This window comes from Cinclus cinclus, chromosome 23 (assembly GCF_963662255.1).
Source record: "Cinclus cinclus chromosome 23, bCinCin1.1, whole genome shotgun sequence".
In the NCBI taxonomy this organism is placed as follows: Eukaryota; Metazoa; Chordata; class Aves; order Passeriformes; family Cinclidae; genus Cinclus; species Cinclus cinclus.
In genome coordinates, this window is record NC_085068.1 from 5,263,635 (window position 1) to 5,279,738 (window position 16,104).

Below are 16,104 nucleotides of genomic sequence, written 5' to 3' on the forward strand. Positions count from 1 at the left end.
TTTGTCTGGGCAAGGTGGGCTGAGGGGAGGGAGGGAGGGAGGGCTGGAGTTGCGGTGTTTGTCTGGTTGTGTTGGCAGGTGTGGGGGTGAGTGGAGGCCAGTGGTGCCATGTCCCAGCCAGCTGTGCTCCCCAGCTTCCCCCTACGGGCCGTCTCTTCGTCCTCGTGGTGTTTGAGCAAGCCCACGTGTGCTGCTGCCCTGCTGGAATCCCTAACACTGCGGTGGTGTGGCTGGGGGTCCACATGTTCTGGGCTTGGGGCAGGCAGATGGAGGGGAGGTGGGTGGGACAGAGGGGACAGCTGGAACTGGGATGGGGATACCTTGAGCGTGGTGACACCGGCAGCCGTAAGCAACGCCCCTGCATCCGCTTCGTGCTCTGTGTGTCCCGATTTCTGTTCTGTGTTTTAATAAATCCTTTGGGAAGGATGCAGTGGAGTCTGGCAAGGGAAGGGATGGTGGGGTGGCCTCGGGGTGGGGGGCCTGGCCACGGTCCTGGTACCCCTGTTGTCCTGCACATGTATCTGCACATGCACACGCACGTGTGTCCACAGACACAGATGTCTACACACACACACCCACACACATGTACACAGACGTGTGTACATGGGGATGCAGGGACATGCACACATTGACACAGACATACATGAGAATGTCCTGTGTATCTACACTGATACTGTTATCTCTGCATGAGTGCACATATATGTACATATGTCTATGTCACCCCCACACATGTACCTCCTAATATACAACATGTGTAGATCTATATACACATGTGTAGATATATACAGAACTGTAAGTTTTAGATCTATATGTGTGCATATATATCTTTATGTGAGCATACACAGCTATAAATAGTGATTTATTTAGGTACTGCTATGTGGGTGTGTATATTATACATGTCTATATCATGTATTTGCGGTTCTAATACATGTGTATTTGTGTACATACATACTTGTGAGTGTGGGTGTAGACACAGGTATGGGTAGATAAGAGATACATGTACATAGGATAGATCTATACGTGGCATGGATGTGTAGATCTGTATTTACAGAGGTGTATATACATGTGTGTATGTAAGAATACATGTGTTTTAAATTTGAATATATGCACATGCATACACATACATGTGCAGATGTATCTATCTATCTACACATCTCTGTATCTCCATATCTGTATCTCTGTATGGCTATATAGGTGTACTGATCTTTGTGTATGTGTACACGGGCACACATGTATTTGTAATTTTTATATATTTATACATAAGTGTAGATATAGGTGAAGGCATATAACTGTCCTAGACAGAGATATTATATATGTGTATATACACACAGAGACATATGTTTCTTATTTCACACATATATAGGAATGTGTATGTTTGTTTGCACACAAACATTGATGTAGTTCTACAGACAGATGTACATATATAGATGGATGTGGGATGGGTGCATACTGACTCAACCATATGCAGAGGGGGGCTCTGATGTCATCAGTGGGGTCAGGAGAGACCCTCCCGTGTTTGTACATATGCACATTTATAGTGGGGCTGTAGGTGCATCCATGGCTACACAGGAGATAAACACACACACACACACACACACATTGCACTGTGTGAGCTCTGTGCACAGAGTTCTCACAGTGCACAGAGCTGTGCACGCTCCAGAGAGCTCTCACACACAGTACAAAGCTCATACACATGCCCAGAGTGCACAGAGCTCACACGCTGCACAGAGCTGAGGGTTTGCACACTCATTTGCAGTTTTTATGTGTGCAGAGATAGAGAAAACTGCATATAAATGTATGTGGCTATGGATACATATAGAAGTATTGGCAAAATGTTTGTTCTACACAGTGCTATAAAGGGATAGATATATTAGCTATTAGCTAATTACATTAGCTATTAGCTACTTACATTGTTCTCTCTATAGAGATATGTATCATCTATCATATATGTATCCATATATATATATACACAGCTATAGTTAGACATACAACTACATATGCAGCTGTAGCTATATCTAAATTAAATATCTGTCCATGTGCATATATGGCATATGTTCATAGATGTGTAGACATGAGTATATAGTTAAAGAGCTGGGTATGGATACAGAGACATCTACACATATATCAGTATATACACATCTCTCTCTGTATACACACATTTAAGTACGTAACAGTAATTTTCATGTGTGCATATATCCATGCAAACATGGATGCTGCTATAGCAATATATTTACATGGATATGTACACATCTGTATATTACATATATGGATCAATACACAAAACCATGTATGTCTGTATATACACGAGCACACGAGTATCTACATGTGTGTGTATATACACTATGTATGTAATTTTCAGAGGTGTGTATACACATCTACATACAGGTATCTATATATGTAAATAGGTATTGATCTCTCAGAGACTGATACCAGAGATGGAGGTGGAGGTAGAGCTACATCCTTATCTACATCTGTCCATGTGTGACTATGTGTGTGTTTGTGTCTGTAGACACCCCTGTAATGGGTGGATGTGGGTGCATGTGTAGAAGCTTTCAGTAGCTTTGTGCAGATACAGCTGAAGGCACACGTGGGCTGTGTTCACCTCCACAGCTGCTGTCTGCAAGCCCACACGTCTGCATGTCTCTATGTCCCCGTGTCTACACGTGTGTCCGTGCACACAGACACTCGCACACTTGCCCACGCACGCTCCCCCAGCCCGACCCCTACCCCATGCTCTGCTGGAGCACCCCAGGCTCTTCCCACAGAGAACTGTCTCCCTGTCACCATCCCACCCACCCCATCCCCGGGAGCAGGTGCTCGCCAGAAACCGCGGCCGCACACGGTGCCGGTGCCGGTACCGCGCCGGTGATGCCAGGGCAGAGGCGAGGGCCGGGCGCAGGCTGGGGAACAGCTTCGTGTTGTCGGCCTCGTGGGCGTACAGCACCGCGTGCGCCCCGCGCCCGCCGCCTCCGCCAACGCGGAGGCAGGAGCCACGCATGCAACGGGTCCCGGGGCGGCTCCGGCTGCGGGCAGGGTGGCCGGGCAGCTCGGGGCTCGCCTCCCGCCGGCCGTCCCTGCGCCACAGAGCCAGGCCGGGCGGCCGCGGTGCCATGTCCGGGGCAGCGCGGGCGGGAGCGCTGGCTCTCGGCGCTCGCGGTGCAAAACCACACTCTCCACTTTGCTCCAACAAAGCGTAAGCAAGCGAACGGGCGGCGAGGGCTGCGCGGCGGGCGGTGTACTCGGGCACGCTTAGGATCTGTAGTCCTTCTTGCTGTAAGGTTTGTTGCCCAGGATGCTATCGATCTCGTGGACGATGGAAGACGACAGCTTTGGAAGGACCTGTGGGGGATGGAGGCAATGCGGGGAGTTGGGATTTTGATCCTGGTGTGTGCTCACCGCCTCCACCCCACCATGTTCCTGCCACAAGCCCCAGCTTGCTGGCTGGGTGACCCAGTTAGGGAGAGCCTGAGTCTGTCCTGACCCTGCCCCCAGCCCAGCAAAGCAAAGCCCTCGTCGCTGCTTCTCGCCTTCATGACAAGCAAAACCTGTCATGGAGCTGGGTTTGCAGCCCTCTTTCTCTGCACAGTGCAGCACAGCGATGAGTACCGTGGGCAAATGTTGCTCCTGCTGGGAGCACTGACCTGTATTGCTCCAATATTCTCCATCAGCTGGTCAGCATTGGAGGCCCCCAGTAAGACAGAGCTGACACCCTCATTGCGCAGGCACCAGGCTAGGACAGGAGGGAGAGAAGAGAGCTTGAGCATGGCCCAAATACCCTCGGTGCCACCCCCAGCTGTCCCCCACTGTCCCCCATCCTCTTACCAATGGCGAGCTGGGGCAGGGTGCAGCCCAGGCGCTCAGCAATGGCTTGCAGCTCCTTCAGCTTTGCCTGCTGCCGCCGGCCCTCTTCACTCAGGATTTTGTCCTTCAGCCACTGGTATCCCTGGGGAGCAGAAAAGGGTGTTGTGATGGGATCAGGGTGCACCAGTACCTTGCACAGGCAAAGGTATCCCCAAACTCCCTGGGTTGTGGCTCTTGGACTTCCTGTTCCTGTAGGGACTTTGCAAGGCCCCTGGCCCTGCTCCCCCAGCTCTGTCAATCCCCGTGTGCCCTCCCAGCCTTGGTGCAGCTCACCTTCAGTGAGGCACGGGAGTAGGGGGGGATGCCCCCATCGTACTTTCCCGAGACGATGCCACAGGCCAGTGGGGACCAGGTCATGGCTCCAACGCCTGGGGACAGAGCAAAATAGGGGGATGACACCACTGCTCCCAGCTCCCCCAGGGGCTATGGCACCTCACCTCAGCAGCACTGGGCTTGGGGAGGAATCCCCACTGTCATACCTATCTTGTGGAAGAGCTCAGGGAGCTGCACCTCCACCTTTTCCCGCTGAAACATGTGGTACTCAGCCTGCTCGCAGATCGGTGGAATCAGGTTGAACTGCCGGGCCACTGAGTACGCTTCCTGCAGAAGAGCCAGCACCCTCAGCACCCTGCTGCTCCCCCCGAGCCCCCTGCCCAGCCAAGTCCTGAGCAACCACCCCGAAAAATAATTAAGGCTTAAATGCATCTGCACACGCTTGGCTCCCAACAGCTGCTGTCTGATTAAATCAACATCAGCGGCATCGCCGAGACTGCTCTGCTGCAGCCGCCCCAGTCCCCTGGGCCCCTACCATGATCTCCATGGAGCTCCAGCGCGAGGTCCCCCAGTACATGGCCATCCCCTGGTTGATGACATGGGTCATGGCTCGCACTGTCTCTGCCAGGAGGGAAGGAGAGAGTGGCAGGTGGGGTTTAGCAGGGGCTGCACTGGCAGAAGGGGGCTTGAACCACACTGATGTCTGGCAAGCATCCCACTGCCCAATGCTGCAGTGGGAGCTGGGTGATGTCCAGGGGATGCTTTCAGAAGAGCAGGATGGGGACAGAGGGAGCAGCCACTCAGGATGTGCCAGGGACCACAGCGACCTGACATGCTCACACGGTGCCAGGCTCTCCCTGCATGGAGAGCAGCCTGAGGCTTCTGCCAGACCAGCACTGACACTGCTGCAGGGGGAGGGACTGATGCATTGCCCACACACAGAGACCCATGGAGGGAAGCCTGAACCCTGTGTGAGCTGCTCAGGGGTCTTGGGGGGAGCCAGCCCTGAGCCATGCGGGCTGGGGCCAAGCCAAGGGGTGCTCTTGCAGCCAAAGGCGGGCAGCGGGGACGGCGAGGGGCATGAGGCTCGCCCGGCCAGCACCAGGGCACACACCCCAGCATGCTCATAGCTGCCCCGGCGAGGAGGGACCCTGCTGCAGACCCCGGCATGTGCCAAGGCACATGTCCTATGGCAGGACCCTGGGGGGTGGGAGCCTCTCTGCTTTTTGTCCTTTAAACTGCAGTACGGCCTGAAGGGCCAGGGGGAGTCTGTGTTGTGCTGCCGCTGCCTCTGCATCTCATGGCGGGGTTTGCTTGAGAGGGGGGAACAAGGATGGGGAATCACAGAGGAGTGGGGGCTCTGCCCCGGGAAACACCGCTGGGACAGGCAGCGGCTGGCGGGCAGAGTGCGGGCAGGGAGTACCTTCTATGATGAAAGTCCTGGACTTGGAGGAACTAAATGGGTCCCCTGGTGATAAAAGAGAGATTTAGAGAAAGTGGAGTCACTGCTGCTGGGACCGGGGCAGTGACCTGCTACCGCACCGCCAACCCGCCCCGCTGCGGCCCGAGAGGGTCCTGGCGCTGAGCAGGGGGTGGCAGAAGTGTGACTGTGGTGCGGGCCAGCCATAGTGGTGGAGGAGCGGATTCTGCTCGGGAGGGAAAATGCCCTTGAAACACAAGCCTGGCGCAAACCAACCACGACGGCGATGAAAGGCAGCGGGGAGGGGTGTGGCACCGCGGCACGCACCCACCTTCCATCGGCGTGTTGGGGTCGGGCCGGTTGGCGAACACCACGTCCACATATTCCAGCTGCAGCCGCTCCAGTGATGCCTTCAGACCTGCAGCATGGATGGGGCTGTCAGGCATGCTGAGCCCCATGCTGCCAGCAGTGAGGCAGATGGTGAGGCACAGCCTGGCGCCGGGGCCAGCAGTGCCTGGCAAGCACCCTCACTCCTACCCCTACCTTCTATGATGTGTTTTCGGGACAGGCCCCTCTCCGTCTCGGCCCTGGAAAAGGAAAGGTGGGTGAGAGCCTGCTGTGAGAGCCTGACCTGTGCCTGCTCTACTGGAAGGTGGGTGTTACCTACTTTCCTCCCCAGAAGATTTTGGTGGTGATGACCAGGCTGGACCGTCTGCAGGGAGAATGAGAGAATCACTGGTGGTGACACCTGCAAAGCCCTGTGCACCCTGCCTGGAATGGCACACTCCTGCCCAAGGCTCCTCTAGCAGCTTTCCCCAGCCCATTGGGACTACAGCAATGGTTTTACCAAATAGGGATGGCATCTGGCTTACCTCCACCCTTTCTTCTTGATGATGTTCCCCAGCACCACCTCGGCCCTACAAGGGAAGGGGACATCAGCCATTTGCACCTGGCAGCTGTGGCCATGGGGAGTGGTGGCAGCCAGCAGGGACGGCCCCAGACCCTGGGAGAACAGGAGGCAAATGCAGTAGCTCTGGGGACACTGTTTGCCCCTTGGTTGCAGTGCCCAGTACTGAGCTGCCCCCAGTGCGTGAGCTTGCTAATTTTAAGTGAATGCATAGGCACATGCCAATGCCTTGGGCCAGCCTGCCCTGGGTACAGCTGTGCTGGGAAGGTGCATGGCTGCACCTGCATGATACAGGCCACAATGGGAAGCATGGGACTGCCAGAACCACAACTCCCCCCGTGAGCAAGTGCTCAGAGCCCTATCCTGCTGCTTTGCAGCTGACAAAACTGGGAGATTCCCAGTGCCACTGTGATTTGGTGGGAGTCAGGGTTAGGGTGAGACCCCTGTGGCGCTACCAAAGCAGGGTACCTACTTGCCAGCAGCGTAGACTTCTGCTGTGTCGAAGAGATTAATGCCGTTGTCATAAGCTAAAGTCATCAGCTGCTCTGCCATCTGCGAGGAGAGAGCAGGGTCGGTGAAGGGGGTGGCTGAGAGCTGGCACATGGGCGTGTGCACAGAGCACTGGTGAGCTCCGGCGTGCCACATGCACCCGGGCCACAGCCACACCTGTGCTGGCCCCATCCCCCCCCACTCCCCAAGGAAAAGCTGGGGAGGGATGGGGTGAAGGGGTGCAGCCTTACCTCATCTGTGATCTGCCCTCCGAAAGTCACCCATGTTCCTGCAGGGGAGAGAGAGGTGTGTGCATGGTGAATGTGGTGAGCAACGAGCGCCGCCACCTGAAGCCCCCAGCCACCCACCCTGGCTCCCTCAGCACAGCCCTGGCACGTGGTGGCCACAGCCGGCCCTGCCGCGTGCACTGTGGTGCTCCCAGCACGGCCCAGTCGCTTCCTATCGTGTCAGAAAAAGAGAATATAATTCAACAATTTCTGGGCTGTGACTCAAAACAGCCGCAGGGCTGAGGAAAACCCTTTCCTTCCCTTTGCAAACACTGCCTGGGCAAGCGAGTGCTGCCCTGGCTGGGGAGTGCCGGCAGCAGCTGCAGAACTGAGGGGATGCTGAGGGGTTGTGGCAAACCCTGGCACTTACCCAGACCCAGGCAGGACACACGCAGCCCAGACTTCCCGAGGTTCCTGGAAGACAGAGACCATTAGGAAAGGTGCCAGAAAGCCCCAAAACGCTGTCTCATGCATCCTGCATGCCACCAAACACATCGGGTGCGAGGACCGGGAGGTGTGGTGGTGGGCCATGGTCCCCATCCCCACCTGGGATGGTTCCACAATGAGTACCAGTTACTCAGTTCTCAGCTGATTAACAAGGCATCCGGCAGCTTGGTTGTGGAACTGCCTGCACCTGCGCAGTGATAATGTGCCCGGCAAGGCTACTGGGAGAGCAGTGACCTCGTTAAAGCAGCTCCCTGTGATGAGGCTGGGGTGTCCGGCTGCCCTGAGAGTGCTGCTGGCGCTGAGGAATGAGACTGGAGAAAGAGGAGCCAGCATGCTGGTGGTCAGGACTGAAGCATCCTATACATGGTATGAGTTGTGCCTGTTCTCTGCATCGCACAGGGAAGCACAGGGCTTCCACCAAGTGAGGGTGCTCAGGAGTGAAGCAACATCCTGGAGAAATGGAGCACCCCAGAAAATTTGACCGGCACAAGGAACTGGAGAACAGCTTTCGGGAAGGGGGCCAGGCTGGCAGACGCCTTCGCCGTGGTGATGGAGAGCCAGTTACTTGTTAAAAATGACAAAGGCTCAAGAAATGAGCGTTAAAATAAATAAAGTGTAGGTGAGCCGCGGCAGCTCGCCCGCGCGGGTGTCGCATAGCAACCGGAGGCACCGCCACCGCCGGCACCGCCGACACGGGCACCGGCAGCCGGGCAGGGAGTGGCTGTGGCCCGGCCGCGGGCAACCGTGGGCTGCACCGAGTCAAGGCTGCATCCCTCTGTGCTGTCATGTTATTGCCCAGCATCTGGAGGCACCAGTGCTCCCCCTGTCCCGTGGTGTTTTTAGAGCATTTTGCAGTGGGGAGAGGTCATGGCCATGGGCCAGCGGTGGCTTAAGCCAGTCCATGATGGGGGATTGCCATGTGGAGTGGAGAGCACCTGCATCCTCTTGGACATTCCAAGAGCATTGCTGGGGTTCCCCTGGGCAGGTGGCTATTGCTGCTCTTGGCTTCCCAGTCCAAAAGTATGTTGGTAGGCTGCCCAATAGAGATACTGGCAGACTTTGGGAAGGCCGAGCAATTCCTCACACTGTGCTATGGCCTTCCTATCCCATCCACTTGCTTGGAGCATCCCCCTGTGCCACTGTCCCTCCAGCAGCCACCAGTGAGGACTCCTGAAGTGATCACCCACTGCCTGGGGGAGGGTGTTACCAGTATGAGGATATGACTGTGGGGCACGACTACTGAACCCTGAGGATGCCATGGAGCTTTGACCCAGTCCTGCTGTTACCACTGCATGGGTTTGGTGTTTGAGAGCTGGACAGAACTGGACCAGCCCCCTCCCCAGTGCCCGGTTAAGGGGACTTGGCTGATTTGGATGACACTGGTGGATGATGTCCAGGCTCACCCCAGCGCCCTGCTGGCCTGACACACTTTGTTGCCTAATGCTGGCACATCTGGGCTGAAGCGGAGGCACGCAGCTGCTGGCAGCTAGACCATGGCGTGCAGACTCATCTGGGGGGGGGCCTTACCCTGTCCTGGGGTCCATGCTCATCCGGGGGGAGCCCCAGCTTCATGCCCGGGTGCCCACTCAGCCTCGGTGGGGGAAGCCCTCTGTACTCTGCCCCAAAGCCAAGACATGGGGTGTATGAGCCCTGTGGGTGCTGGCCAGGGGGGTCCCACATGCACACACCACCCCATTTCCAGAACCACAATGGGCGGCCAGAGCTACTTATGGCTCTGCACTCCTTTCACAGGGCACTGAGTCTCCGGCAGCACTGAAAGGATGCCATGGCAGCCCGGATTAACGCTACCGTGACTCCCAGACCCCCCCGGCTCGGCAGCCTGCCTGGCTTGGCAGACACTGAGGATGCTACTAATCCTACCCTGAATATTAGGGTCCCTTCTTTCCCCATCCTGAAGATTTTACGCGCGGCTGGATCAAAGCTGCCCTGAGGGGGCAGGAGCAAACACGGAGGAATCGCACGGAGGCGCATGGTCAGCACTTTTAGCGACGAGAAATCGACAGAGCCGGACGCGGAGATCAGAGAGTGCGGCGCCCCTGGCTCCCAGTCCCCCCTCGCCGCCCCGATCGCAGTGAGGAACAGGGAAAGCCCCAGTAGTGCTCGTTTCCTACCGGTATTTCATCCCCGGCTGCTTGACGCTGGAGTCGCTGGAGGAGGGAGCGTTCTGCACCGAGAGCTGCCCCAGGCTGCGGGCCACCATGGCCACCGCGCGGAACTTGCCGCGGGTGCCGAGGCTGGGGCTGCCGGCATTCTGTCGGTTCAGCCGATCCTCCGCGCTCCGGCTTTTGATGCTGTGCTCGGAGCACACAAAGGAGACCTGCATGCTGCTCCGGCGGGCAGCAGCTCCAGCTGCCTAAATTTAGCCGGCGCCCCGGGCGAGGCGGGGAGCTCCTCCCGCGCGCCGCCAACGTGACGGCGGGGGGCTGCGAGGCGGCGGGCGAGGAGCGCTCCCGTCAGCTCTCCTGCCCTCAATATTTGATGAGCTCAGGAAGCGAGCGAGCAGCACCCGGGCAGGTGGGGGGGCAGAACCGCTGCCGGTACCCTCTGGAGCGGCCGTGGCGGAGCAGGAATCCCCTGCGTCCCGCTTGGCGTCCCTCTGCGGGTAAGGCTGCTGGTCCAGCCCCGGATGGGGGACAGCAAGGGCTGAGGCTGCGGAGTGAAGAGGTCCTTCCCTGCCTCACTCCGGTCACGCATAGCAGCAGATTCCCCTGCAGGGGTCCGAAACCAAACCCTCTGGCAGCAAAGCGTGCGCATCACCAGCCCCACGGCTGGGCGACAGCGCAGGTGGCGGCGATGCTGACGGCCCTCCCATAGCAGAGCCCAGCTGTTTGCCAAAGTTGTCGCCCTCGGGGCCACAGCCCCAGCAGCACATTTTCCCCTATTTTTCCCAGTGCAAGCGAAGTCGAGTGAGGTGAATTCCAGCCTAGCACCTGCCGAAGCAGGGACACAAGTCAGCACACCACAGCACCGTCCTGCAGCCGGGGCCACGTGCTGGCTGCCAGCACCTGCTGTGCCCCTCAGGATGGAGCAAAATGCAGCGGCGGGGCTTCCAGGAAATTATGCACATTTGCCTCAAACCTAATGAAAAATCTTGTAATCTCCTCCGCTTCCCTCTCTCGCAAAGCTCCTTAGCTGGTAATCCTGCCAGTGCCGGCTCCAGTGCGGGGGAAGGGGGGGACCTGGCAGCAGTTGTCAGCCCCCAGAGGACGAGAAACCCTATAAATTTTGGTGGCAGCAGGGACGTGCCCAAAGAAGGAGCACCTTCGGGGTGTCTGTGCCAGCTGCTCCCATCAATAAATAATGTCCCCATGAATATTAGATGGGCTCTTGCCACTGTGTAAATGTTACCGCGGTCATTGTGAGTGGAGGGCAACCTGACCTGCAGCGCGGCACGGCATGGCACAGTGCAGCACGGCAGGAGCGGGCAGAGCTGCCAGCTCTGGGGGGCTTCGCTGAAGTGGGGAACAAGGGGCACCCCTGCATTGTCACTGCAGAACAGTCACTGTCCTCAGCCCTGGTGCCCCCCAAAGCCTGACCTGGGTTACTGGGGGTGCTGGGCCCCATTGCACCACCTGCAATGCCAGGGGAGAGTGGGAAGCAGTGCACTGGGTAGAGCAGCCACAGCCCCTTAGAGGGGCTGTGGCCACCTCTCCAGCTGCCCAGAGTGTCCTCCTGACAAGGACATTGGCTGAAATCCTGAAATACCTTGCACCAGGACTCACAAGCAAAATTATGCACACCCATCAGTCAGGAAGAGACGCACACTCGTCAGGCAGAGATGTACCCCCGTCAGATGGAGATTTACAACCATTAGGTGGAGATGAACCCCTGTCAAGTGAAGATGTAACCCCCCAGTCAGGCAGAGATGTACCCGCATCAGATAGAGATTTACACCTCTGAGGCAGAAGCAGCCCTTCGGCGGCTGTTTGCTCCAGCTGCCTAATCTTTAAAGCTCAGAGGGCGTTGCGTCTGCAAATGCCCAAACAGCAAACCGGAATGTCAAGTGAGAAGCTCAAAGATAACCAAGTAGGAAAGTGCTAACGGCGCTGATCCGCTGCCGCCTCTCCGGCGCATGCCGTGCCAAGGGCATCGGCTCCTCCCAGCCTCGGCGCGGCACAGGGGAGCCGAGGTGAGTTTAGGTGAGAGCCGTTCTCCTGACGAGGTGTCAAACCAGCCCCAAGCAGCGTACCCTGTGTCATCCCCTCACCTCGGCCCTCGCCGCCCTTGCGGTGCTGCCTTACCTGTACTTCATGCCAGTGGCGCGGGCGGTACTGTCGGCCAGGGAGAGCCCGTGCATCCGCAGGAACTCCTCCAGAGTCTTCGCCCGCGCCGCCGCCCGCACGTCCCGCAGCCGCCGCAGCTCCAGCCCGTCGGCCGCCCGGGGGGCTGGGGGCAGCCCCCACTCGGGGCTGGGCCGGCTGGCCACGCTGCGCAAGCTCTCACTGTAGGTCATGGAGAGCATCCTGCCGCCCGAGCGTGGGCTCTGCCGGCCAGCCACGCCGCCAAACACTCTGTGGTGCTACGGAGAGAGCTGGGAAAGCACAACATGGGCTCCCTTGCCACTCAGGGCACAGTCCTGCCTGCATCGCCATGCCGGAGCGGTGGCACCTGCCCTTGCCAGGACACGTGGGGACCCTAGCAAAGCCAGCCTCTTCTGCAGAGCAAAGCCTTGCCGTGAGAGCTGAAGCACAACAGGAGAAGCAGCAGGACAGGAATGAGGCACAGTCCGTGTCTGAGGCTGCAGTGGTGCCTGCCACAGCTGCCCCAAGCCACGATGCAGCAGGGTGGCCAGTGGCCCGGCTGTGCTGGCTCCCAGCTTGCACTGTCTGGGCTGCACTGGTTTACATCCCTGTGAGGGACGCAGTGGGTCCCAGGAGCTGGCCAAGGCACGGCGAGCAGTGGCACAAGTACTGCTGGTGAGAATCTGGCACTGTGCGCCAGTGGGCAAGGAAAATCGGGATGGGAAAGGGATCCCCGTGGGGCTCCCTGGAAAGGGTGGACATTGGCAGAGGGTCTGTGGGCACTGGGTGCTCGCTGTGCCTGCGTCACGTTGCCGCAATGTGCGCCACCAGCCAACACCTTCCCCACCACCGCGGCAGCGACCTCCCAGCCGGTGCCGCTGCCGAAAATAGCCTGCCGCAGGGTGGGCTCCTCGCACACCCGAGCCCTTGCTGTCTCGATGGCTGGGACCTCACTGGCACTATCAGCAGCGTCGATTTCTGTGCCTCTCTCTGTAACTTCTCTTGTTTTCAGTGTCTGCACGGCCAAAACTGTAGTGTTGGTGCCGGAGTGGCCACTGGGGATGCACTGTGACAGATCTACACCAGCATCAGGCTCCAGCCAGACTCCCACTGGTGGCTTTTATTTTCCCTGTGAAGCTCAAATTGACAGTTGCAGGAGCCAAAAGTGAAGTGCTCTCTGTCATTGAGGTGTGACCTCCAGAGGAAAGGAAAAGGAAGCCCAGAGGATATGGAGTAGCAGCTGGCCAGGTATGACCAAAACCCTGGAGGTCTCCTTTGGCATCTGGTGCTGCCAGAGACCATTCTGTGCTCCTCCTGCTCTGTAGAAAGGCCTTGAGAAAGTTGGGAGACACGGAAAGGAAACCTTTCCCTCTGTTGTGGCAAAGCCAAACTGAATCCTGGTCATCAGGCTCTTCCTGCCACACCTCAAAGCTGGAGACTAGACCCAGCACCTCCAGCACCAGATGTTCTCCGTGGCTGGTAGCTTTAATTAGGGCAGTGCTGGTGGCTCCTGCTGAGTATGGCCACCTCGTGGGATCTCCTTGCCCCGGTAGGATCCCCTCACCTGACAGCAGCAAGGAGAAACCTGAGCTGGCTGCACTGCTGCTCTACAGCCGCAAAACAGCTGCAGCAAACAGAGATGGGGGTTTGAGCTGGGCTGCTCTGAGGAATGGGGTGGGTATCCACCGGCTGCCCTATTTTGACACTGCCCTGTTTTTTGGCAGAACAAAACCGGATGGCTGAGAAAGTGCAGAGTTGGTGGGTGCATTCATGGCCATTTGATAGCAGAAATCCCAGTGCTCCTGGGATGAGCGGCAGCAGGGCTGCAGGATCTGCCAAGGATAAGCTGTGCCGTGCCCAAGCGGGAGAGGGTGCTTTGTGAGGAAGGAGCAGGGATGGGGACAGAGCGCAGGCCCTGCAGGATAATGGCACTGTTAGCAGAGTCGGGGGCACAACAAGTGGGTGACAGGCAGGGCAGCTGCCCAGAGAGATGTGTGGCCAGCCTGGCCTGTCAAGCTGGGAAATTGGCAGCCAGCAGCCTGCCTAAAGCCCCCAAAGAGGAAAGCCTGCCTAAAGCCCCCAAAGGAAGACCCCAAACTCCGAAAGAAAACCACACTAAATCATCAAATCCCAAGTCACCCTGCATGGAAAATCTTCCCTGCTGCCCGTAGTGGCTGCCCCATGGCAGTGCCCGTCCCTGGCCATCGCCCACCATACCCAGCCCCGCTCACCACCCGCGCTGCCGGCCCAGACTCACCGCGCCGGGGAAGCTGCTCAGCAGCGCAGCAGCTCTGTGCGGCCAGGCTGCCCCGGGGCAGATATAAGAGCCTCGGTGGCCGAGCTGTTTTGCATTAGGGGAGTGCCGGAGCTTGGCGGCCAAAGCATTTGGCGGCTGCGCCAGGCCCCCAGCGCCCGGCTTCTCGACGCGCTCCATTAGCCCTATTAGGGGATTTTCTTCCTTGCGAAGGGGAGTTAAATTATTCATGGCGCCTCACTAAAAGCCCGGGGATGTGCCGCTGCTTTATCAACGCTGGCACCACCGCCCCTCGCCCTGCAGTGACAGGTCCCCCATCACCAGCACACAGGGCGGTGGGGACAGCTGGACACTGAGACCATCAGGGAGCAGAGACAGTGCGCTGTGGCAGACACAGCTCTCCTGTGGTACCCATGGCAGTGGAGTCAGAGTTGCGCTGTGGCAGGACTGAAAGGCAGCGCCTCCCAGGAGAGAGCCCCAAAACAAGACTGGGTGATGAACACAGGCAGCTGCTGCCTGAGAGCAGCCTACGGACAGGCTCCTGTCTGTTGTGCTTGGGAGCCTTTTGCACCAGCTGTGTTCAATGGTTGAGGCCAGTTTGGCAGCCAAAACTTGCCCATAGCTGGGCTTGGCAGTGCTGGTGGCAGTCACGGGGAGCCATCTGAGCCATCCCATGGCCGGCTGGCCTCACCTCCTCCTGTCATGTGTGGGATGGAGTGGGGCGGGGGCCCACGGTTCCATAGAGGGGCAGCCCCTGGTCCCCTACCCCACGGCAGCCAGACCAGACCCAGTCCCACACCACTGGGCTGCTGTAGCCTTAGCAGCACTGGAGCAGCTGCTGGCAGAGTGTGTGGGGATGTGCCACCCCTACTTCAGATGGTAAAAGGGTGATGGGGGCGATTGTTGCCTCCGGTACCACTTAATGGGACTGCTCCTAATAGCAGGAGCCGTGGAACAGCTGGCTGGTTTCCCAGAGGTGCTCTTAGGAAAAGCCAGGGGCTTCTCCAGGCACAGTATTGACATGAGACACTGCTCCCAAGCTGAGCTGAGCTCCACACCCCACAAGAGCTGCACCCCACAGCCATGTGGCCACACTGTGCTGCCTGGACAGCCTGTGAGAATGGTCCCCCCCACCCAGCCACACCCCAGGGTCCCCACACCATGCTTCCGAACCCGCAGGCAGGTGATGAGGCGACGCCACACCTGTGACACCCATCCCACACAGAGGGACCCTGGCACACTGGACAGGGCAGTGCTGTGCTGACATTATCTGGGCATGGGCAGGGGCCATAGCCACTTGCTGGAGGGATTCTGGGGAGGGGTAAGGGCCTGGTTACCTGTAGAACTGGAGCTGGCGCTTGGGGCTCCCGTATCTCGCACTTCCGACAGCAAAGGGGAGAGAGAAGAAAGATGCCACAAACCCCGTTAGAAAGGAGGAGCGGGAGTAGTGCCAGAGCCAGTGGCCATGGGAAGGGTCAGCGACACCCACCCATGTCTCAGCAGAGTGGACACTGCAGCAGGCACTGCTGGCACTGGCAGGCCAGCAGGCACTGGCACGACCCTGAAAATGCCCCCTGTACCCTATACCCATAACAGGCACCAGCACCCCAAAATGCTGCTGCTGCTGCTACTGCATGGGAATTTTTTGCTGGAAGCTTTTGCACGAAGTGTGCTGGGACAGTTTAGGAGTACCAGGGCAATTTCAGGGAGCATGTTAGTTCTGGGCTGCCACAGGCTTGGGTTTGAAGCCCCACAGAGTCCCCCCCCCCCAGCACTGCCCTGCACCCTTACCTGTAAATCATCCCTGGGGAGCCCGTCTGCCGCAGCGAGAGTCGCGCTGGGGAGTCAGTGGTGGATTCGGGATACATGGAGCCAGCCTGGGCTCCCCGGAGCCACTCGCCGCC

The 16,104-nt window shown here is 58.2% G+C and overlaps 1 protein-coding gene across 5 annotated transcripts; it reads right to left on the bottom strand.

Annotated features, from left to right (window-relative positions):
• Nucleotides 1-3,249: 3,249 nt before the first annotated feature.
• KCNAB2 (potassium voltage-gated channel subfamily A regulatory beta subunit 2) lies at nt 3,250-16,104 on the bottom strand. Of its 5 annotated transcripts, none has more exons than XM_062507431.1 (15): nt 15,992-16,068; nt 15,538-15,579; nt 7,608-7,651; nt 7,202-7,239; nt 6,934-7,013; nt 6,427-6,471; nt 6,222-6,266; nt 6,098-6,141; nt 5,886-5,972; nt 4,670-4,755; nt 4,341-4,461; nt 4,135-4,229; nt 3,823-3,943; nt 3,642-3,730; nt 3,250-3,339 (listed from the first exon to the last, which is right to left on the bottom strand). In XM_062507431.1, exons 1-15 carry the CDS (start codon nt 16,066-16,068, stop codon nt 3,250-3,252), a joined length of 1,104 nt encoding a protein of 367 aa, XP_062363415.1. The 5 variants fall into 5 exon arrangements, with proteins under 5 accessions (XP_062363415.1, XP_062363411.1, XP_062363416.1 ...); XM_062507427.1 differs by lacking the exons at nt 15,538-15,579; nt 15,992-16,068 and adding exons at nt 5,558-5,602; nt 11,947-12,167; XM_062507432.1 differs by lacking the exon at nt 15,538-15,579 and having other exon boundaries at nt 15,992-16,104.

What these genes read in the sequence shown, in the direction of transcription:
- KCNAB2 (XM_062507427.1), bottom strand. Translation starts at nt 12,167, where the DNA reads ATGCTCTCCATGACCTACAGTGAGAGCTTGCGCAGCGTGGCCAGCCGG. An exon ending in CCGAAAACACATCATAGAAG is followed by an intron (nt 5,973 to 6,097) that starts GTAGGGGTAGGA and finishes TCCATGCTGCAG; the next exon opens with GTCTGAAGGCATCACTGGAG. An exon ending in CCTGCCCCAGCTCGCCATTG is followed by an intron (nt 3,731 to 3,822) that starts GTAAGAGGATGG and finishes CTCCTGTCCTAG; the next exon opens with CCTGGTGCCTGCGCAATGAG.